We start from the raw sequence: 22,830 nt of genomic DNA, 5'->3' as shown, positions 1-22,830 counted from the left end.
AAAACTTCAGGTTTTATAGGCCAGGTTATTGCAGTCTTCAAAACACTAAGCAGTGTCTGAGGACACAGAAGTCTCAGTGAGATCTGAAATACCTACCAGTTAACAGTAAATTGGTGGTGTTTCCAGGCTGGAACATTTGCAGTTGGATGGCCCCGTTGGTGTGGTTTGTGCAGTTTGTATTAATTTGGTAGTTGAGAATCTCAGTTCCCGGTATTGGGATGACCGTCCATCTCAATGTGACGTTGGGCCCTGTGACATTGGCTGTTACAGCTTGCACTATGTTCCTGAGCTCTGGGGAAGAAGTGGAGAGGTAGACAGCTTGTTAAAATTCAGAACTTACTGCAAAGCAAGAAAGTGTATACAGCTAGAACAGGCATTGGCCATAAGCAATTAACGAACAACCACAGGGACTAGTAAATATTTACAGCATCACAAGAAAACAGAGTGGAATTAACAACATCTCCTTGCTGAAGTTCTCAGACATTAAAATTGGTAGGAACCATATCAGCGCTAGCGATCTGAATTGTTGGTTCATGAAATAATGTTTTTCTTTAATATTGAACAATTAGGGCATATAAAGGGACACATGATTACAGGTACACTGCATTGGGTAACTGCAGTGTAACTGTTCAGACTCTGCATCCGACTTTGCGCCTTCATGTCTCCTGAACTCTCTTATATACACTCAAGCATCTCCTGCTTTCTTAGAAAGCATCGAAAAAACTGGATATAAAAGCGAAATGGCCATAGTCCTATTGGTCCACAGGGTTGTTCTCAAGGGAAGGTAGCATTAGTGATTGGAACCAGATGGATCTTGTTGACTACAAGGTTCTTGATTGGAGTTGTTAACCTGGACCAATGAGGAAAGCTCTGGCTGGCCAATATAACCAGGAGACTGGAATGTTATCAGAAAGACACTGACCCTGAGCAGGCTGCTCATAGCTAGTGTACTGTGCATTGGTAAATAGAAGGTAGCGTGGTGACAGAACCCAGCCTCTGCCCAGTTATTTCAGGAGCTCATTAATATTAACATAATCAATTTTTCAAGTGAACTCGAACCCTTGACCTCCTGACACACAGCCCAATGAGCTACCGACTGAGCCAAGCTCACACACAACAATCCAGGCTCTATGCAAACTCCAGGGTTCAGCTGCAGCTCCATCAGGCTCCAAACACAAACTGGGACAGTATAAAAACTGGCTTCAGTGGAGAGAAATGCATGTGGTGGGAATGCCTTACCGTAACACCTGGGACCTGATCTCCTCCAGCCTGGTTTGCAGCGACATACCAGGGACCCGGAGCTATCTGTGTGACAAGCGGCATTGACGTCACAACTCAGGCTCTGGCACAGACGTGGCACTGCAAAACCAAGGGCACACAGGGATATTAATGTGTTCACACAGTGAAGGGACAAGTCAGGGAATGGCCAGGCTCTGAGTCAGACAATTAGATCTTGCTTATCAATTATCTTTGAGATCTTTATAGTGACCTCTACTACTTTGCAAAATATTGGTTTAAATAATCTGTCACTGTCCTGTACCTAGTGGTTCTTTGTTTCATTGAGTCCTCCTTTTCAACCAGTATAAGTTTTTGCTAAGTGTTACAAAATATCTGCCTCTGCTCATCTACTCTGCCCCCCCGCTCTCTCGTCCCTGGTACATCAGAACACACTAATCAGGAGCAGGATTTGGCCATTCAGCCCCTCAGGGAGATCATGGCAGATCAGGCTGTAGTCTCAAATTTGCATTTCTGCTTACCTCCGATAAGCATTCCACTCCTTGCTCAGTGAGAATCTCCCACCTCTGCCTTAATAAAAATTCCAGGACTCAGTTTCCACCACCCTTTCAGGTCTCACAGCGTCAGGGACCCAGGGTTGATTCCACCCTGTGTGCGTGGGTTTCCTCTGGCTGCTCCAGTTTTCTCCCACAGTCCAAAGTTGGATTGGCCACACTAAATTGCCACATAGGTGTGTCCAGGATGTGCAGGCTAGATGGGTTAGCCAGGGGAATTGCAGAAATACAGGGATAGGTTAACGGAGCGGGGTGCGGGTAGTAAACTCTTCAGGAGGGTCGGTGTAGACTGAGTGGGTTATATGGCTTGTTTCCACACTGTGGGTGTCCTATGAGAAATGATGACATTCTATTAGCTTCTCTAATTACTTGCCAGACCTGCATATTATGTTTTTGTGATTCATGCTCTGAAATCTTTCACCATTTGGATAATATGCTTCTTCTTTTATTCTTCCTTCCAAAATCGGCAATTTCACATTTTCTCATATTACGTCCTACTTGCCACATTTTTACCCAGTCACTTACTAATATCTTTTCCTAACTTCCTTAAGTCCTGTTCACAACTCATCTGCAAATTTGATAACAATACCTTCTGGCCCTTCACCCGAGTCATTTTTATAGATTGTGAACAGTTCAGGCCCTAGGATCAATCCTTAAGGCAGAGCACTCATCATCATTTACATGAACGCTCCACTTCCTGTTAGCCAGCAGTGTATATAGCTTATCTCTGAGTGTTCTGGTTCTGTCCCTGCTTCTCTTCACTCAACATACTGTTTGAAGATATTTACCTGGGTGGTCTTTGAACAGGGTATACCGTGCCAACACAAGTCAATCAATTTGAAATGGCTTTTTAATAATATTGCAATGTGAAGCCCTAATTCTCAGTTGGTCTTTGATGAGAGAGAGAATTGGAGTAATCTCGAGGTTGGGGTCACAAGCAAAGAATTGCTTGACAATAAAACAAAAGAATTGAACAAAACTCACCCATTTCATAGTAAATTCTGAACCTTGTGTTCGGCACATTTGGGCCAGAGTGGAAATGGACCCAGGAGTCTGTGCAGTTGGAGAGGTCAAAGGTCGTGGTGTTCAAGTGTTTCTTGGTCAGTGCGAACTGCTTCCGTCGCTTGGGATCTGTTCCACATCCGAAGGAGATGTAATCCTCCTGGGACTCCACAGACAGTGACTGCACCCAGAATCGGATTCCTGTGTGGAATAACAATATGGATGTTGTACAGTGCTCATGTTGGCCATTGCTTCAAACATAGACAAAGATACTGTGCACACTCGTGGTCCCCTTATGTTACTGAAGATTAGCTGTCGTGACTCTGAGTCAGAAGGTAATGGATTTCTTCACCCAGTGTTATCAGCTTGTGGAATCCTGTGTCACATCAGGCAGTCAAAGCCAAAACAGGGAATGTTTTCGAGAAGGAATTTGATGTAGTTCAGGCTACAGGAAGCTATAAGTCTAAAATGCAAATGGGAACAAAGTGCAGAGTTGGATAATCAGCCATGATTGTACTGAGTGGTGGAGCAGGCTCAGAGGGCCGAATGGCCTACTCCTGCAATAGTTTCTATGATTTCAGATATAAGCACATAATCCAAATGGAGACTCAACTACAACAACTGATATTTATAGAAACAATAAAAAGAGAACAGATACCGAGCCACATGAGAAAGTATGAGATCTGTTGATGTAAGATGTCCCACACGCGACTTCAAAGAGTAGATCTCCATGATGTCTTGGCTATAATTATTCCCCAAACAGCAGAGATGAGTTGAAAGTGGTGATCCCCAGGGATCAGTGTTGGGACCCTTGTTTTTCTGATTGATATAAATGATTTGAAGATGGGTATTCAGGGCAAAATCTTTAAATCTGCAGTTGCTACCATGCTAGGAAGAACAGTGAACAGTGAGCATGACACTGAGCAACTTCAGAGGAGTGCTGACAAATTGGCCTACTGGGCAGGCACACAGCAGATGGAATTTCAATGCACAGAAATGTGAGGTCATGCATTTTGGTAGAAGAAACACAGGCTCCAGGCTCAATGGTGCAACATTGAGGGGAGTACAGAAGCAGACGGACCTCTGGACTCACATACACGATTCTCTGAAGGTGGCCAGGCAAGTTGAAACAGTTGTTGAGAAGGTTTATAGGATCCTTGTGTTTATAAATAGGGGCATCAAGTATAAAAGCAAGGAATGATGCAACACCTCTACAAATCATTGGTCAGACCACATTTGGAGTATTGTGTTCAGTTCTGGGCACCTTATTTAATGAAGGATCTTGTAGCCCTGGAGAGACTTCAAAGAAGATTTACAAGAATAATACCAGGAACTGGAGATTTTAGATAAAGATTAGAGGGGTTGGGCTTGTTCTCCTTGGAGCAGAGAAGATGAAGAGGTGACCTTATTGAGGAATTCAAATTGTGAGCAATTTTGTCAGGATAAAGAAGGATATTCTGTTTCCACTAGTAGGTATGTCAGTAACTAAGGGTCACAATTTCAGACTTGTCAGCAAGAGAGATAGAAATGAAATGAGGAAAATAATTCTTTACTCAGAGCTTGGTCAAGGTTTGGAATGCACTGCCTGGGAAAGTGGTGGAGGTGGATTCCATAGGAGGTTTCAAAAGAGGGCTGGATATATATTTGAAAGTGAGATTCAAAGGGCCACGGAGATGGGCTGATGAGTGGGACCAGCTATTCTTTTGGGAGCTGGAACAGACATGATAGGTCAAACAGCCTTCTTCTGTACTGTAAAACTCTATGATTCTATAACATCAAGAGTACACAGATTATCTGGTCATTATCAGATTGCTTTATGTGAGGCCTTGTTGCATGTACGAGGTCTGCTGTATTTCCAACATTTCAACAGTTGTTGATACCTACAGGAATTGGTCAGGAACTCCACAGAATTCTTTGCACCCCAGTCCTGGGGATTGGCTTGGAGCGGTGTTTTGCTTCTTCCTGATGATTGCCTGGTAACTGGTGACTAGTATCCATGGGAGTTGGAATGCTTAATTGCAGTGGTTGACAGCGAGAGCCCATGGGAAACAGATGTCTTTCTCGGTCTTTTTGCACATTACTCTGTAATGAGGACCTCTCAGGCTGGCAAGAGAACTTCAAAGGTAAATCTGAAGCGTGGTAATCTGGGTAAAGGTCGAGGCCAATTTCTGCACTGGAAGTCCTGCAATTGACTGGTTGATTTATTGTCATTTGTACTGAAGTACAGTGAAAAGCTTTGTTTATGAGTGGTACAGGCAGATCATGGCAAGCAAGGATGTACAGATCAAAAAGACTTAGGCAGAAGCATGCAAGTTACATTGCACAGGGTGTGTGCTAGGCAAGATCAATGTTAGCAAGATCAGCATTATCTGAAGCTAGAGAGTCCATTTGCCAGGCAGATAATGATTGGGAAGAAGCTGTTCCTGAACTTGCTGGTGCGTGTGTTCAGGCTTCTGCCTGACGGAAGAGTTTTTAGGAGATCATTACCGGGCTGCGATGTGTCTTTGATGATATTGGCAGCCTTTCCGTAGCAGTGAGTGGTGTAAATACAGTCCCATGGGTGGAAGGTTGGCTTCTGTGATGGTGCGCACAGCCCAGGCCACCTTCTGTAGTTTCTTACGGTCCTGGGCAGAGCAGTTACTATACCAAGCCATTATGTACCCAGACAGTACGCTTTCAATGGTGCATCTGTAGAAGTTGGTGAGGGACATTATGGACATGCCAAATTTTCCGAGCTGCCTGAGGAAGAAGAGGCATCATTGTGCCTTCTTGACTATCCATCTATGTGATAAGACCAGGACAGGTTGTTGGTTATCGTCACTCTGGGGAACATGATGCCCTCTACTCTCTCAATCTCAGCTCCATTGATGTCGATGGGGGCATGTTCTCCTCCTTTCTTTCTTCAGTCAATGATCAGTTCTTTATTTTTGCCGAAGTTGAGAGAGAGGTTGTTTTCATTGAGCCACATCACCAAGCACTCTATCTCCCTTCTCTATTTTGACTCATTGTTGTTAGAGATCCATCCTACTCCAGTGGTGTTGTCAGCAAACTTGTAGATGGCGTTCGTTTGGAATTTGGTAACGCTGTCATGGGTGTACAGGGAGTACAGTGCATACAGTGATAAGAGTAATGGCCATATCATCTGGTTTTGACAATGGTGTTCCTGGGCAGTGTTGGATTGTTCATAATGAGGGCATTAAGAAGCAACTGCTTGCTTTGGAACTGGAGTCAAGAGGAAATTCTGAAGCAAGTTAAACTGAGCTTTTTCCTGCCCTTGGCTGAATGGAAAAGTGCAGGGAGATGCCTTGTGACATTCTGGCAACATTTATCCATTCACAAATATCACTAAACGCAGATTATCTAGAAATTTATCTTAGTGCTGTTGTGGGATTTTGTTGTGTTCAAATTGTTTGCTGCTGTACCAACTTGTTACTTCCTACTTCCTCATTCTATTCTTCTTTACTGTTTATTCTAGGTTAATTATTAAGAACTTATTAGAATTTTCACTCCAAAACTGCACTATTGGTTATAGAACTGTTTGGGACATCCTCAGATTACCATGTGCAACAGATACAAATGGAGGCGTTTGCAAGTCCATCTCTTCTGTAGAGTCATGACGTGGTGTTAGGAGATGATTTAAATTTTACAAGATGTCTATCTTCACAACCAGTCATTAAACAATAGGAAACATTTACTCCGTTGTCTGGAGTTTACTACCTGGCTGCGCTGACAGGAGTTTCAGTCCGTTTTTCCTATAAATTGGGCAATCCAGAGTTGGCAGAAATACTGCTATGAGCATCAACACTATCATGGAGAACACGCTGTGTTAGGCTAGGCTCCCTATCCCAATCCGCTCAACTTTCATTCCTGTTGGGGCTGCGTCTGGATGGACAAAACTCCCAGATGATCTTGGATTTAAAACTTAATTCCCTGAATGCTCCAGAGAGTAAATCAAGATGAAGGGAGCTTCCTTCTTTCATTTATGTTCAGGCTGACTGATGGCAAGCAGGAAGGCAATAGTGTTTCCGGATGTAACTCTGTTGCAACTATCCTGGAACAGGTGAAAAGCGCACATCGTGTACAATAGTTTCTGGATTGTGGAATGTGGGAGTTTCTGTTGCCAATAATCATTGTCTACCATGGAAATCGATGTTTTAAGTGGACCCACGCTAGGGGGATGTCGGCAAAAATTCAGAAGGTCAAAGCTCCCAGGATAGCATCCAAGCAAAATTGACAGCTGCAGGCCAAGCAGTGAAACAACTCTCAGTGGCTCCCAAGAGTCTACTTTAGGGATATCTAAAAATGCAACTGGATCTCGATTTGCTGAGGAATGGCAGGTGGGGTTTGGTGCAGATAAATGTGAGGTGTTGCATTTTGGTGAGACAAAGCTGAGCAGGACTTATACAGTCAATAGCAAGGCCCTGAGGACTGTTGCCGAACAGACACACCTCGGGGTGAAGTTAAGTAATTGCTTGAAAGTGTTGTTACAAGTAGACGGTGATGAAGGAGGTGTTTGACATGCTTGCCTTCATCGGTCAGAGCACTGAGTACAGTAGTTGGAACATTGGCAAGGTCACTGGTGGAGTACTGTGTACAATTCTGGTCTCCCTGCTAATAGGAAGGGTGTAATTAAACTGGATAGGGTGCTAAAAGATTTACAAGGATGTTACCAAGACTGGAGGGCTTGAATTTAAGGACAATCTGGAAAGGCTGGGACTTTCTCCCCTACAGTATCAAAGGAGGTTTATCCATGCCCCCAAGATTTTATAAAGGTGAGTAGCCAAGGTCTTTTCCCCAGGGTAGGGGAGTTCAAAACTAAAGGCCATAGGTTTAAGGTGAGAGGGGAAAGATTTAAAAGGGACCCAGGAGCAACTTTTCCTTAGGGGGTGGTGCACGCATGAAACAAGGTGCCAGAGAAAATGGTAGATGCTGGTTCTGTGCTGTAATACTGAATGACTCTTCTGATCAGTAAATGATGCAGCAGTTCAAAGTAGATCCTTTCACCTTCAGGAACGGAGTTCCCACTTACCTGTGTATCGTCGAGAGGCGTTAGACATCTGAGCCATGTTGAAGAACCAGTACATGTCTGCACTGTTCTGGTACAGACTCGGGAAGTTATTGGACATGATGAAGCCTGATACACACAGACAGGGATTGCCTGAAAGAGCTGGCTGATTCGCTGTTCCTGGGATAATTTCTGGTGGGCAAAAACAACCTAGAAACAGAGAAAGAAAACATGAAGTGGCTTAGTCTTGGTTCCCTCTTTCTAACTTCCCTGCAGTATTTTACAATTCCACAATGGAGTGACTCCAAAAGAGCCCTTCAACAAATGTGTTGATAAAGTAGCAACGTTCACTGTAGTTCAGCTGATTCTGCCCATGGAATTATACTCCTCAAAGCCTTAGTTTCTCAAACATGTTGGGTAGGTGCAGCTGAATCCCTCTTGGCATTTTACACTAATTCTACAGCTACTGTTTGTGACTTAGGATCATCCTCAATTTTTTCATCTTGCCAGTCCATCCTAAGTTAACTGCTGAGGTTCCGGTCTGCATGGGAGTTGTCTTGCATGTATGTTCAGCCTGGTTGAACTAAGCCCTCCTTCGGCATATATTTTTAATCAAGGGGATTCATTAGGCCTGGCTTGTGATGCAGACCAACACCAACAGCGTGGGTTCAACTCCCATACCGCCTGAGGCCCTCACTTCTCGACCTCACCCCTTGCCTGAGACAGGGTGACGCTCAGGTTAAATTCACCAACAGCTGTCCTGCTCTCTCTAAGGACAGCCTTATGGGACTATGGTGACTTTTTAAAATCAACCCATTCAGACAGGTTCTAACATAGCTCAAAGGGCAGGTGGGATTTTGAGATAACACAGTGTGGAGCTGGTGGAAAACAGCAGGCCAGGCAGCATCAGAAGAGCAGGAAAGTTGACGTTTGGGGTCGGGACCCTTCTTCAGAAATGTCAGCTTTCCTGCTCCTCTGATGCTGCCCAGCCTGCTGTGTTCCTCCAGCTCCACACTGTGTTATCTGTGACTCTAGCTTCAGCAGTTCTAACTAACTCAGAAGTTGATTTTGAGCTTCTGCTGTGCCCACAACCCCTGTTTGCTGTGTTTCCCTTTCAATAGGATGCTGAGTCAGTTTGCTTGATGGCACACAGTGCTCCAGCCAGGATGTTACCAAGGTATTCCACTCAGAAAATGACTCCATCCACTGAGTTCATTGGGAATGACCTGCATTAAGCCTCTGTCCATGCAGGTATGTCTTAAAGGGCAGCTTGATGCGAGTTTCATTTGGAGAGAACTTGCTGGGCGCTTGAAACAAATGTGTGGAGAGAAGGTCAAAGATAGAAATCACACAACATCGGGTTACAGACTAAACTGCACATCAGACAGAAGGATGTAGAAAACATTATAAACTATTTCCATTGCCACAGCCTCAAAACCATTTCTGCTGGTTTTTGATCTGCTTCAAATTGATTGGTGAGAGCAGAATTTCCCCCAGAGGGGTCAGGGAAAGTGCTGGGTAGGGCAAATGAATGAGGCAAGTTGACACCTGTAAGACACCCAACCCCATTTTTCCCTGGGTGGAAAGACTCATGATCCACCTTCCCAGCATGCCACCTGGGGCCCATAACTGGTGACATGACGGCCACTTAAGGGCATTTAGTTTGCCACCGGTCTGGTTAGCTTTGTCCCTGGCAAGGTGGAAAATGTGGCAACTGTCCTGACTGCTATGGCAAGGCATCCTGCCTGCCAGGGGTCTGGACTTGCTTTGATCTTCGTATCATTGGTAGCCACAGGTGAGGTGCCGGAAGACTGGAGGTTGGCTAACGTGGAGCCACTATTTAAGCAAGGTGGTAATGGAAAAGTCAGGGAACTCTAGACCAGCGAGCCTGATGTGGGTGGTGAGCAAGTGGTTGGAGGGCATCTTGAGAGACAGAGTTTACACGTATTCGGAAAAGTAAGGTCTGATTAGGGATAGGCAACATGGCTCTGTGTGTGGGAAATCATATCTCACCATCTTGATTGAGGTTTTGAAGAAGTAAAGAGGGCAGTGTGGTGGACGGGATCTATATGGACTTCAGTAAGGCATTTGACAAAGCTCCTCATGATTAGACTGGTTAATAAGGTTAGATCACATGGAGTACAGGGAGAGCCAGCCATTTGGATACAAAGCTGGCTCAAAGATAGAAGACAGAGGTTGGTGATGGAGGTTTGCTTTTCAGACCGGAGGCCTGTGACCAGCAGTGTGCCACAAGGATTGGTGCTGGGTCCACTGCTTTTTGTCATTTATATAATTGATTTGGATGTGAACATAGAAGGTATGGGTGGTAAGTTTTCAGATAATACTAAAATTGATGGAATCATGGACAGCAAAGATGGTTAACCTAGAGTACAATGAGATCTTGATCTGATGGGCCAATGAGCCAAGGAGTGGCAGATGGAGTTTAATTAAGATAAAAGTGAGGTGTTGCATTTTAGAAAAGCAAATCAAGGCAGGACTTATACACTTAACAGTAGGGTCCTGGGGAGTGTCGCTGAACAGTGACTTTGGAGTGCAGGTTCATGGTTACTTGAAAGTTGAGTTGCAGATAGATAGGATAGTGAAGGCAGTGTTTGCTATGCTTGCCTGTATTGGTCAGTGCATTGAGTGAAGGAGTTGGAAGGTCATGTTGTAGCTATACAGAACATTGCTTTGGCCACTTTTGGAATACTCCATGCAATTCTGGACTCCACCCTACAGGAAGGATGTGGGAAAACTAGAAAGGGTTCAGAGAAGAATTATGTTGCCAGGGTTGCAGGGTTTGAGCTATAGGGAAAGGCTTGAATAGGTTGGGGCTATTTTCCCTGCAATGTCAGAGGCTGAGGGGTGACGTTACAGAGGTTTATAAAATCATGAGGGGCATGGATATGGTAAAGAGGCAGGATTTTTCCTCCAGTGCAGGAGACAGCAATACTAGAGAGCAAGGGTTTAAGGTGAGACAAAAATACACAAAAAGAACCTCAAGGACAACTTTTTCAAGAGGGTGGTGTGTGTATGGAGTGAGCTGCTAGAGGGAGTGGTGGAGGCTGCACAGTTGTAATGTTTAAAAGGCATCTGGATGGATACATGAATAGAAAGGATCTAGAAGGATTGAGGCCAAATGCTGGCAAATGGGACTATGTTCATATAGGATATCTGGTCGGCATGGACGAGTTGGGCTGAAGGGTCTGTTTCCATGCTGTATATCTCTATGACTCTACGATCTGGGGGCATTCAGGCAAATGGGTGGGGTATGGTTGACCAGTGTAAAGCTGAAATTCCATGTTTGCCTTGCACATCCATCTTCTCATGACCCCCTACCTTGAGACACTGTGTCCTCTCGCCTCCCCTCCCAAAAATAGTCACTCACTTCCTGCTACTCCTGGTCTTCAGTGTTGCGAAGCAACCAGCAACCTTGCCCTTTGGGATAATGCCTGCTGCTCACAGTGGGCTCCTGAGTTCTGTTTGGCATTTGAGGCAGGTCATTAATATCCCAAGAAATGATTAGCCAGAAATCTTACTGGATCATCACTTAATTGGCTGATTGGCACTCAATTTCACAGCTTTCATCTTGGAGGTGGTGAAGTGTGTTTTGCTGTAAATGATACTTAACTCCATACTTAGCAACAAAAAGGAGAAAATGTTGGCCCATGTGTTTGTGTGTAAGCATGCGCATGCGTGTGCGAAAATGAGGGAGTGTGTGCGTGTGCACATGTGCATGTGAGCAAGAATGTGGGAGCATATGCATGAGAGAGAGAGAGGGAGAGAGAGATAGAGAGAGAGAGAGATAGAGAGAGATAGAGAGAGTGAGATAGAGAGATAGAGAGAGTGAGATAGAGAGAGAGAGAGAGTGAGAAATCATCTGAGTGACTTCCATTTTTCTGTTGAATGATCTTGAATGTCAATGGATAATGGTTAAATTGTCTCTCATTGAAGCTGGTCATAGCCTGGCATTTGTGTGTCATGAATGTTACTTGCCACTTGTCAGCCCAAGCCTGGATATTGTCCACATCTTGTTGCATGGACATGGACTGCTTCAGTATCTGAGGAGTCACGAATAGTGTTGAACACTCCGTTACCATCAGTAGGCCATAAAGGTAGTTCTCCAGCCCAGTGTATCTTCATGTTCTATGGTAAGGAGGAGGCTAGGATCTGAGCCCTGCTGCTTACCTTCACAATGTGTCCCATTCCCTGTGTAGTAGGGTTTGCACTCACAGCTGTAGGAACCATCAGAGTTCAGGCACTCTGCGTTTGGGTCACACTGGTTCATTGCTGGATTCGCACACTCGTTAACATCTGAAAGCAACGTTAAAAAAATAAAACAGCAGTGAATCAGAGAGCGAACCTGGTTGAGGACCTGGAATAATCCCTGGCTGTCAGGACGTACTTCACCAGGGCTCTACTAAGGCTTTAACTGGTCAGTAATCCCAAGCAACAAAAAGATTTGTCCTAGCTCGTGAGTCAAAGCTTTTGTCCCCTTTCATTTTACAGTTTCCTCTTAAACAGCATGCATACCTACCTCTTCAAGTATTCCCTCTGGAATGGTGTTCCATATTTTTGCCATTCTCTGCAGAGTGATGTTTAGTCAACTCATTCTTTCCTCACAGTGAACCTTTGTTGGACTCCCTGTGGGGAGGACAGCCTTATGACGCACTGTAACCTGGAGCATTGGATTCACTTCATTACTTTCATTCTGAAAAGGCCTGCACCATCACTTTCTTGACTTCTCTTCTACCTTAGAGGAGGAGATCAAAACTGCACACACTACTCCAGGTGCAGCCAAAAACTAACATCACCATTTGCCAGAGATAATGGGAACTGCAGATGCTGGAGAATTCCAAGATAATAAAATGTGAGGCTGGATGAACACAGCAGGCCAAGCAGCATCTCAGGAGCACAAAAGCTGACGTTTCGGGCCTAGACCATTCATCTGATGAAGGGTCTAGGCCCGAAACGTCAGCTTTTGTGCTCCTGAGATGCTGCTTGACCTGCCGTGTTCATCCAGCCTCACATTTTATTATCACCATTTGCCTCCCTAATTGCTTGCACCTACATCTCAACTTTGTGCCTGAAGTAGAAGTATGCACCTGACATGCTGAATGCAAACATTTCTCAGCCCCTGCATAAAAAAAACTATTTTTCTACTTCTTACCAAAGTGGATAACTCTACAGTTCATCACATTGCATTCCATCTGCCATCTTGCCCATTCCCCCAATCTGCCTGTACCCCTCTTCTGGATATTTATATGTTCTTCAACACCTATTCCCCAGTAAACTCCATCAGCAAACTTATGAATATAGATGGGAAATAGGTCCAAATAATACTCGCAGTAAGGGCAAGAATGTGAGAAATAGAAGCATGAGAGGAAAGTGGTGTCATTGTGAACGTGTCAGTGTTATTCACCTGTACAGTCCCGCCCATCTCCAGTGTAACCAGCCTCACACACACATTGGAAAGATCCGGGGATGTTGAAACAGGAGGCCGAGCTGTGACAGTCGTGGCTTCCACTTTCACACTCGTTCACATCTGGGGATTAGAGGAAAGGAAGAGCTCATTGGAGGATCTCCAACTTTGATAACCTGAAACTTTCTGATATTCCACAAGCCAATTTGGACTCAGCCTTTCAGAAAGAAATAGATTAATGGACGTTCCCTCACAGAACACTCCTTGAGATTCGCTGGCACAAGGATTGGAGAAAAAATTATGACAGCAGGTAAAGTGTGATTGATTTATAACCTCGGCCACTGTTCAAATACTTTACGTTTATAGTGTCCCTATGTTAATTATGTCAACATATTTATATTAATTATGTTAACATAATAAATCATCTCAAGGTGTTTTGTTGGAGAACACATCATATGAAACTTGACATTGAGCCAATGACATTAGGGCAGGTGGTCAAAGATTTCTAGGAGATGAGCTTAAATAAGTGGTTCAGAGGAGGACAGAGAGGTGGGAGGTACAGAGGTAAAAGCATGACAGCCACTAGGGGGGTAGTGGTAATACACTGGAGGGCACAAATGGAGCAAATGTAGGCTTTGCGTAGTGCTGGAGGATGTTTCACACATGGGAGCAGGGAGCACGTGGGCAGGCTGCCGCTGAAGGAGGACGGTCTGGATTTTCTGATGGCCAGAAGCCCAGTTTCTGTTGGTATCCAAGAGTCGCTCATGGGGACCCTGCAGAATCTCAGCTGTAGCAGGCTCCAGAGGAATTGTAGATTCTGTCGGGCAATTCCTGTGCTCCCAGAACTCGGTGAAAGTCTCCACTTACATTAGAGAATTAAGACGGTTCCACTGTGGTCAGGAAAATAGTTGCGTGGGAAACGTTAGGACTATTAAAAATCTAGTTTAACACCTGAGTAACTATTCAACTAACATCCAACCTCTCTCACACCATACCCACATCCCTATACCCCAAGCACTCCATTACCTAGACCTCTTGCCACTTGCGTATGACTCACTGTTACCCATTATATTACCTGTTTTTACCTACCCCCAGCACCTTAGAATTGCCTCTGCCTTCCCCCTAGACACCCTCAGAACCTACCCCTACCCACCTGGCACACCACACATCTTGATTCCTGTCATCTACCCACTTGGCACTCAGTGCCCCCCCTCCCCCCAGGACCATAACCTTGCACTGGCATACCCACCCTTTCACAGGAGTGTCTGTGGTGCTGACCCTTGAAATTACAGAAGGGAGCAACTTACTGCTTGTTAATGAAAAGGGGACAAGGTTTATCTTCCCCTGCAACTGTTCATCAACTCTACGAGGGACCTATCAAGATGGAAGCACAACTCCATACTCCTAAAACAGCGGTGACCGGAATCTTGCGGAACTCTTTCACCGCTGATGAAAGGGGCAGGGTGGCAATCTGCACGTGGTTGCCATTCTTTAGGAAATCTGGCACAATACTCTGAATTCGAGCATTGCTGGATTGTGGATCCATCGCAGGACAGCTAGAAAACAGGGGAGTAGACTCGATGCAAAGCCACTTTGGCAAGCTGTGAACACCCAGAACAAAAGCAAAGTTGCTGGAAAAGCTCAGCAGTTCTGGCAGCATCTGTGAAGTAAAAAGAAACACAGTTAACGTTTCAGGTCCAGTGACCCTTACTCAGAACACTGGACCTGAAATATTAACTTTGTTCTTTTCCCTCACAGATGCTGCCAGACCTGCTGAGCTTTTCCAGCAACTTTGTTTTTGTTTCTGATTTACAGCATGTGCAGTTCTTTCAGTTTTTGTAAACATCCAGAATGTCATTTTCCAGGGAGGTGTATATATCCGGGGAGGTGTACTTTGTAAGGTCTCAGGGCTACTGAAGCAGAGACCCCAACTAAGGCTCTGGGGACATGGGCTTGAAAGCCACCATTAAATTTGAATTTGAATTCAATTAACAAGTATTGAATTATAAAAGCTAATCTGGTAGTGACCATGAAACAGGTGTAGGGAAGAATATTTGCCACTTTGATCCACGAGACTCCAGAACCTAAGCAATGTGGTTGACTCTCATCTATCCTCTGAGAATGGATTAACAAGACAGTGAGTTATTTTAGCCCACTACAAAGTCTAAGGAAAGGAATTACACCAGACAGACCACCAGGCATTGAGCCATAGAGACAGCTAGTTTCAGTAAAGGTGACCATGAAATTATCACTTGACTGTCGTAAAATCCCATCTCATTTGCTACTTTCCTGTGGGAAAGGAAATCTGGAAACTGTCAAAGCCAGGAAATGGCTGATGAAATTAAACGTGAGCAAATGCGAGGTTTTGCACTTTGGAAAAAAAAATACAGGCATGGACTATTTTCTAAATGGTGAGAAAATTCGTAAAGCAGAAGTACAAAGGGATCTGGGAGTGTTAGTCCAGGATTCTCTAAAGGTTAACTTGCAGGTAGAGTCCATGATTAAGAAAGCGAATGTAATGTTGTCATTTATCTCAAGAGGGTTGGAATATAAAAGCAGCAATGTGCTTCTGAGGCTTTATAAAGCTCTAGTTAGGCCCCATTTAGAATACTGTGTCCAACTTTGAGCCCCACACCTCAGGAAGGACATACTGGCGTTGGAGGGTGTCCAGCAGAGATTCACACGGATGATCCCTGGAATGGTAGGTTTAACATACGATGAAGGGCTAAGGATCCTGGGATTGTATTCATTAGAGTTTAGAAGGTTGAGGGAGATCTAACAGAAACTTACAAGATAATGTATGGCTTAGAAAGGGTGGACGCTGGGAAGTTGTTTCCGTTAGGCAGGGAGACTAGGACCCGTGGGCACAGCCTTAGAATTAGAGGGGGTAAATTTAAAACTGAAATGAGGAGATATTTCTTCAGCCAGAGAGTGGTGGGCCTGTGGAATTCATTGCCACGGAGCGCAGTGGAGGCCGGGACGTTAAATGCCTTCAAGGCAGAGATCGATAAATTCTTGATCAAACAAGGAATTAAGGGCTATGGGGAGAGTGCAGGGAAGTGGAGTTGAAATGCCCATCAGCCATGATGTAAATGGCGGAGTGGACCCGATGGGCCGAATGGCCTTACTTCCACTCCTATGTCTTATGGTCTTATAGCAATGGGCCCTGAGAATATTCTTACAATCGCACTAAACTTGTGTCACTAATCAAGCTGTTCCTGTTTAGTTACAGCACTGGCATCTGGCAAATGCGGAAAATTAGGTTCGTCCTGCCCACATAAAGCAGGACAAATCCAACCTGGCCCATCACTGATTGGACATGAATCATAGAATCCCTACAGTGTGGATGCAGGCCATTCAGCCCATTGAGTCCACATTGGCCCCTTGAACAGCATCCCACCCAGATGCAAACCCCTCTTCCTGTAACTCTGCATTTCCCATGGCTAATCCACCTAGCTTACTCATCCCTGCACACTATGGGTGACTTAGCGTGGCCAATCCGCCTAGCCTGCATGTCTTTGGACTGTAGGAGGAAACCTACGCAGACACAGGTAGAATGTGCAAACTCCACACAGACAGTCACCCGAGGGTGGAATTGAACACAAGTCTTTGGTGCTGTGAGGTATCAGTGCTAACCACTGAGCCACCACATTGCCCCTATCAGTTTACTGTTGGTCATCAGCAAAGTGATGGAGGGAGTCAGCAATGCTCTAAAGTGGCACTTACAAAGAAATAACCTGCTCAGTTTGGCTTCTGACATGGTCCGTCAGCTCCACAACTCACTATAACCTTGGTTCAGACGTGGATGGAAGAACTGAACTGTAAAAGTAAGAACAACTGCATTGAAAGGAGAAGGGAAAATTCTCAAAATTGCAATGGGTCACCTATTTAATTGCTTTATGAAGGATGGAGCAAGGTTTAAGAAAGAATTAGAAATACGTGAAAAACGATGTTTGGAATTTGACAGTATGTTAAAAACAAATGGGAATACATATTGAATTTTATATTTTTGATTTTTAAAAAAACTATTATTGCATTTATTAGTTAATTTTAGAAAGCAGAAAGGAGAACTTGTCATTGTGTATTACAACCTAGCAGGGTGCATGAAGCCAAAGGAACTTGGGAGGGGAGAGGTTAAAATGTTAATTATAGGTCGACTGGAGTGAACTTGACAGATCATAATGTAATCAAGTGGGTTTCGAGGTATGGTGTGTGAACCAGAAGTAAAACTCTAATTAGAAAAATGTATGATCGGACCTCTGTTTATCCACCATTTAGCCTCTGGCATTACTCTGGAATGGCAGCCTCTGGAAAGACTGACTTAGTTCATTTCTAAACCCATTCATTAAAATAGGCCACCACCCATATGCTAGGAGCCTAAAATCCAAATTAAAAAAATGTTCGCACATAAATTGCATACATTTCATGACCAATGATTGCACAATGTTCAGCACCATTTGCGATTCCTCAGACACTGAAGCTGTCTGTGTCCAAATGCAACAAGATCTGGTCAATAGAGATAACAAAGTGCGGAGCTGGATGAACACAGCAGGCCAAGCAACATCCTAGGAGCACAAAAGATCTGGACAATACCCAGCTTTGAGATGACCAGTGGCAAGTAACATTCATGCCACACAAATGCCAGGCTATACCCATCACCGATAAGAGACAATCTCACCTCAGCCCCCTGACTTTCAATGGTGTTACCATCACTGAAACCCCACTATCAACATACTGGGGGGTTATCATTGATCAGAAACTCAATTTGATTCACCACTTAAAAGCAGTGGCTACAAGTGCAGGTCAGAGGCTAGGAACTCAACTCCTAAATCCTGAAAGCCTGTCCACCATCTATCCACGAGGCACAAATCAGGAGTGAGATGGAATACTCCCCACTTGCCTGGGTGACTGCAGCCCCAACAACATTAAGATGCTTGACACCACCCAGGACAAAGCAGCCGCTTGATTGGCACCACATCCACAAGCAGCCACTCCCTCTACCGTCGATGCTCAGTAGCAGCAGCGTGTACTATCTACAACATGCACGCAGAAATTCACCAAAGATCCTTAAGCTGCACCTTCCAAATCCATGACCACTCCAATCTGAAGGACAAGGGCAGCAGATACATGGGAACACGACCACATTCAAGTTCCCCTCCAAGTCACTCACCATCCTGACTTGGAAATGTACCACCATTCCTTCACTGTGGCTGGGTCAAAATCCTGGAATTCCCTCCTCAATGGCACTGCGGGTCAACCCACTGCAGGAAGACTGCAGCGGTTCAAGAAGGCAGTGCACCACCTGCTTAAGGGCAACTAGGGATAGGCAATAAATGCTGGCCAGCCAGCGATGCCCACAACACACAAAATGAGTAAATTTTAAAAAAGCCACTCTTTATTAAGAGAGGGGTTGATTCTATGCTTGAGTTGTACACGGCCTTGATGAGACCACATCTTGAACTGTGTGTAGTTTTGCACTCCTTTAAGGAAAGTGTACATACGTGTTAGGTGGTTCAGAAGCTGCTTACAGGATTGATAGCTATCACTACTGGGATTTTTACATTACCAGTTACCTGCACAATTCCTCCCATCCATAAGGGCCTTCACCAACTTCTACCATTGAAAACATACTGTCTGGGTGCATAGCAGCCTGGTCTGGCAACTGTCCTGCCCAGGATGGTAAGAAATTACAGAAGGGGGTGTGCATAGCACAGACCATCATGGAAGCCAACCTTTCACCCATGGACTCTATTTACGCAGCTCACTGCCATGGAAAGGCAGCCAACATCAAAGACCCATCACATCCCGGTAACGATCTCCTACAACCTCTTCTGTCAGGCAGAAGATACAGAAACCTGAACACACGCACAGGCAGGTTTGGGAACAGCTTCTTTCTGGTCGCTATCAGACTGTTGAATGGACTTAAGCCTCAAACAACATAACCTGCAATATAACCTGTATGTCTCCAAGTCTTTTTGATCTGTACAATCATTGCTTGCTGTGATCTGCCTGTACTGCGCTTAAACAAAGCTTTTCATTGCATTTTGGTACATGTGACAGTAAAATCAATCAAATCAAATCAGGTTTGTGAATTTTAACAGTTGTACTATTACACATACCAATTAGGACACAGCCTTATAAAAGAAACATATTCACAGATGATTGAATCCCAAGGATTGCATTGTGCACAACAGGATAAAGATGGGAGAAGAATTTAGAAAATGAGAAGTAGTGTGAGGTGTGGCAACTATCCCACACCTTGCAATCGTGTAGTGCTTTAAAATGTCATGTCATTGCAAGGTGTTATACAGGTAAGAATATCACACAACTTTCCATACTCAGCAGCATTATGTGACATCAGGGCAGATGACCTAAGATTCAAAGTGATAAGCTTTGACAAACATCTTACGGAGGAGGAACAGGAGGTGGAGAGGCTTGGGGCTTAGACTGTTGAAGGCATGAGAACCAAAGGAGGGACTATGGAAGGTGACAACACACAAGAGTACAGAAATGGAGGAATGCAGTTTTGGATATATTTTGAATTGGAAGCACTGTTGGACTGAGCACCTATTGCAGGGCTGATGACTGACAAAAACTTGGTCCAAATTAGTTTTGGTCAGAGTGTGAACAGCCAGCCAGCAGGTGACGTTCCAGAAATGTAGATCCATTAAAAAGTTTTGAATATATTTCTAGATGTGTGGGAACTCTGCAATCAAATGAAAAATCAGTTAACAGCTCTGATTTGTTGCATTTCTTTATTCATAGAGATATTTTTAATGGTCAATACATTTTCAAACAGCAACAGATATCAGCAAATTCAGAATTGTCAACATTGAAGATAAATAATTCACAACGCAATGTAAATGTCTGAGTGGATCAAATGGGTGTCAACGTCAGAGTTGGGCTGAACAGTGGCACCATAAATTCCACAAGAGACAATCTAACTATTCTCCATGACATATGATGACATTACCATTAACGACTCTGTAAATTCATTTCATATATCTTTGTCCAGCTGATCATTATAAATCAATGACCTCTCATTATTGGCCCATGTGCAATTTGTTTTCACTCAAGCAAGGAAAAATCCCTCATAATTATGATACATAACTTAGGTTGCTCATTTACATCGAGTTAATGCAAAGCAATCCTCACTTCTCCAATTATTCCACAGTAAATGGAATACATTAACCCTGGTCGCAGCATTAAGACAAATTTCTGGATCCGCTCCAAGGTCTGAAGGGTGATGGCCAAAATTGTATACATAATGGGAGTTGTTTGCGTTTTTTAAAAAATTTAACGCCAGAATTACTTTATAATATCTGATGTGTTTTCTTGATCATCTTACCGAATAAAAGATTTGCAAACTTGCACTGTTAATGATTCCCCTCGTGAAATCCCCACAAAATGGAATGCTTATGGTTATTTTACTTTCTCATGCTACATCTTGTATGTCTCTTCCCACATTGAACGGTATCTGTAATTTGTCTGCCAAGTTCTATAGTCTGTCTATGATGTCCTGAAGTCTATTATCACCTTTTCCATTCATTACTATGTTATCAAGTTGTGCATTGTGGTTAATCTTTAAAATTGTCCTTCATGGATTCAAGGCCATATTATGTGTTTATAAAGAGAAACACAATGGTCATAACACTGAACTTTGTTCGGCTCCATTACATGCTACTCTCCATCTGAAAAGCATCCACTCGTTACCATTCTCTGCTTTTTCTCTCTCAACCCTTATTCAAGGACACTTCTTTAGGCAGGACTAAAGATGGAAGTAGAAGTATTTTCCATTGTGAAGATTCATTATCAGTTACCTGTACAGTTCCTGCCATCTCCAGTGTAACCAGCCTCACACACACATTGGAAAGAGCCGGGGCTGTTCAAACAGGAGGCCGAGCTGTGACAGTCGTGGCTTCCACTTTCACACTCATTCACATCTGAGGGTTAAGAAGGAAGAAAAAGAGTTCACTGCGGTGTGCTTAGCTTCGTGAATCTGAAACTATTTGCTGCTGCACCCCAGATTTAGGCTCATGCCTTGTAAAGAAACAGATTCATAGCTGGTTACTCAGATTACAGTTCCCAAGAATTTCAGGGATTGTTCCCAGGGATAAAGGAGATAGTTCTAACAAAACAAAAACAAACATATGCTGGCTTTTTGACTGCAGCAGTTGTCTATCTATAAGTCTAGAATAGCTAGAAGATAATTTCCCAGCAAAGTTCACAAAAGGAATTCTCAACAAAATCTGCTCCAGCGTGGGAGCTCCTTGGTTTCCTGCAGAGCGTGTCATGTCTGATTTATTCTTTGTTTTGAAGTCATCAAAGCATTCCCTTCGAAGAAACAGAACAATGCAAAGCAACACAATGATAGCACTTGGATGTCATCCTGGACATGTTAACATTGATAACTTTTAAAATATGACAGCTCTCCAGAGATCGAGGAAGTCCGTGTCGACAGATAGAAAGATTTGAGCAATATCCAAGCTTCAGCTGATAAAATGTTGATGCTACGTAACTGCTGGATAACAATGAGAGAGGGAGATTAAACACTTGACCATCACATTCACCCGCGTCACCATTGCTATCTTCTAACCAGTAATATTGGAGAAATCACTGGTGACATGACACAATTGGATCAGCCCTATAAATGCCGCGGTTAGAGTCGCAGAGGTACACAGCATGGAAACAGGCCCTTTGGCACAACTTGCCTATGCTGCCCAGTTTCCGCAATTAATCAAGTCCTATTTGCTTGCATTTGATGTAATCCTCCATATCTATCCATGTTCCTGTCTAAATGTTTCTTAAATGACAAAATTGTACTCGCTTTGGCTACTATCTCTGGCAGCCCGTTTTGGACACACACTGCCTTCTGTAAAAAAATTGACCTTCTGGACCCTTTTCTACTTCTTTCCACTCACCCCAAACCCATGTGTTCTAGTTTTAGACTCCCTTACCACAGAAAATTATTTGAACGAAATTAATTTCGGATATCCAGTAGTGAGTAATTTCATCCTGCAACTTCCCAAAAGTTTTCCGCCATAAGCAACGCACAAGTCAGTACACTCACCAATAGCTTTCCCAAATGAGGCTGTAATATCTCTTTGAAGAGTCAATACAGTCTCAGAAAAACAGACTGCTTGATTGGCCAGAGATAGTAGGAACTGCAGATGCTGGAGAATCTGAGATAACGAAGTGTCGAGCTGGATGAACACAGGAGGCCAAGCAGCATCAGAGGAGAAGGAAGGCTGACGTTTCGGGCCTAGACCCTTCCTCAGAAAAAAATTTTTCTGTAGGAGGGTCTAGGCCCGAAACGCCAGCCTTCCTTCTCCTCTGATGCTGCTTGGCCTGCTGTGTTCATCCAGCTCGACACCTCGTTATCTCTGTTTGATAGGCCACCCACACAATCTTAAAATGCTGTACCCTCCAATATCTACAGCAATAATTCATCTTGAACTTCTTCAACAGTGCCTGCCAAACACAATCTCCACTGCCTGGAAGATCAGCAATGTTATGTTATAGGGGATTCCCAGCAACTCCTCAACAAAAAACAATTATGGCATGGACACCAAAAAACTGTTCCTTTATCTTTGATGTGCCAAAATATTGCA

At 44.0% G+C, this 22,830-nt stretch overlaps 1 protein-coding gene across 1 annotated transcript in view; it reads right to left on the bottom strand.

Moving 5' to 3' along the window:
* The window catches only part of LOC132210720 (uncharacterized), a 72,111-nt gene extending 57,346 nt beyond the window's left edge, over window positions 1-14,765 (bottom strand). Inside the window, exons 1-8 of the mRNA XM_059652624.1 lie at window positions 14,622-14,765; window positions 13,883-14,081; window positions 13,220-13,342; window positions 11,986-12,111; window positions 7,822-8,007; window positions 2,775-2,993; window positions 1,240-1,359; window positions 97-291 (exon numbers count right to left, since the gene is read on the bottom strand). Coding sequence (XP_059508607.1) covers window positions 97-291; window positions 1,240-1,359; window positions 2,775-2,993; window positions 7,822-8,007; window positions 11,986-12,111; window positions 13,220-13,342; window positions 13,883-14,081; window positions 14,622-14,765 — 1,312 coding nt within the window. The remainder of the gene's footprint in view (window positions 1-96; window positions 292-1,239; window positions 1,360-2,774; window positions 2,994-7,821; window positions 8,008-11,985; window positions 12,112-13,219; window positions 13,343-13,882; window positions 14,082-14,621) is intronic.
* Between the last annotated feature and the right edge of the window lie 8,065 nt (window positions 14,766-22,830).

Source organism: Stegostoma tigrinum, chromosome 18, assembly GCF_030684315.1.
Source record: "Stegostoma tigrinum isolate sSteTig4 chromosome 18, sSteTig4.hap1, whole genome shotgun sequence".
Taxonomy (NCBI): domain Eukaryota; kingdom Metazoa; phylum Chordata; class Chondrichthyes; order Orectolobiformes; family Stegostomatidae; genus Stegostoma; species Stegostoma tigrinum.
Note: the sequence above shows the minus strand (reverse complement) of the source record. Positions and strands in the feature narration are given on the sequence as shown.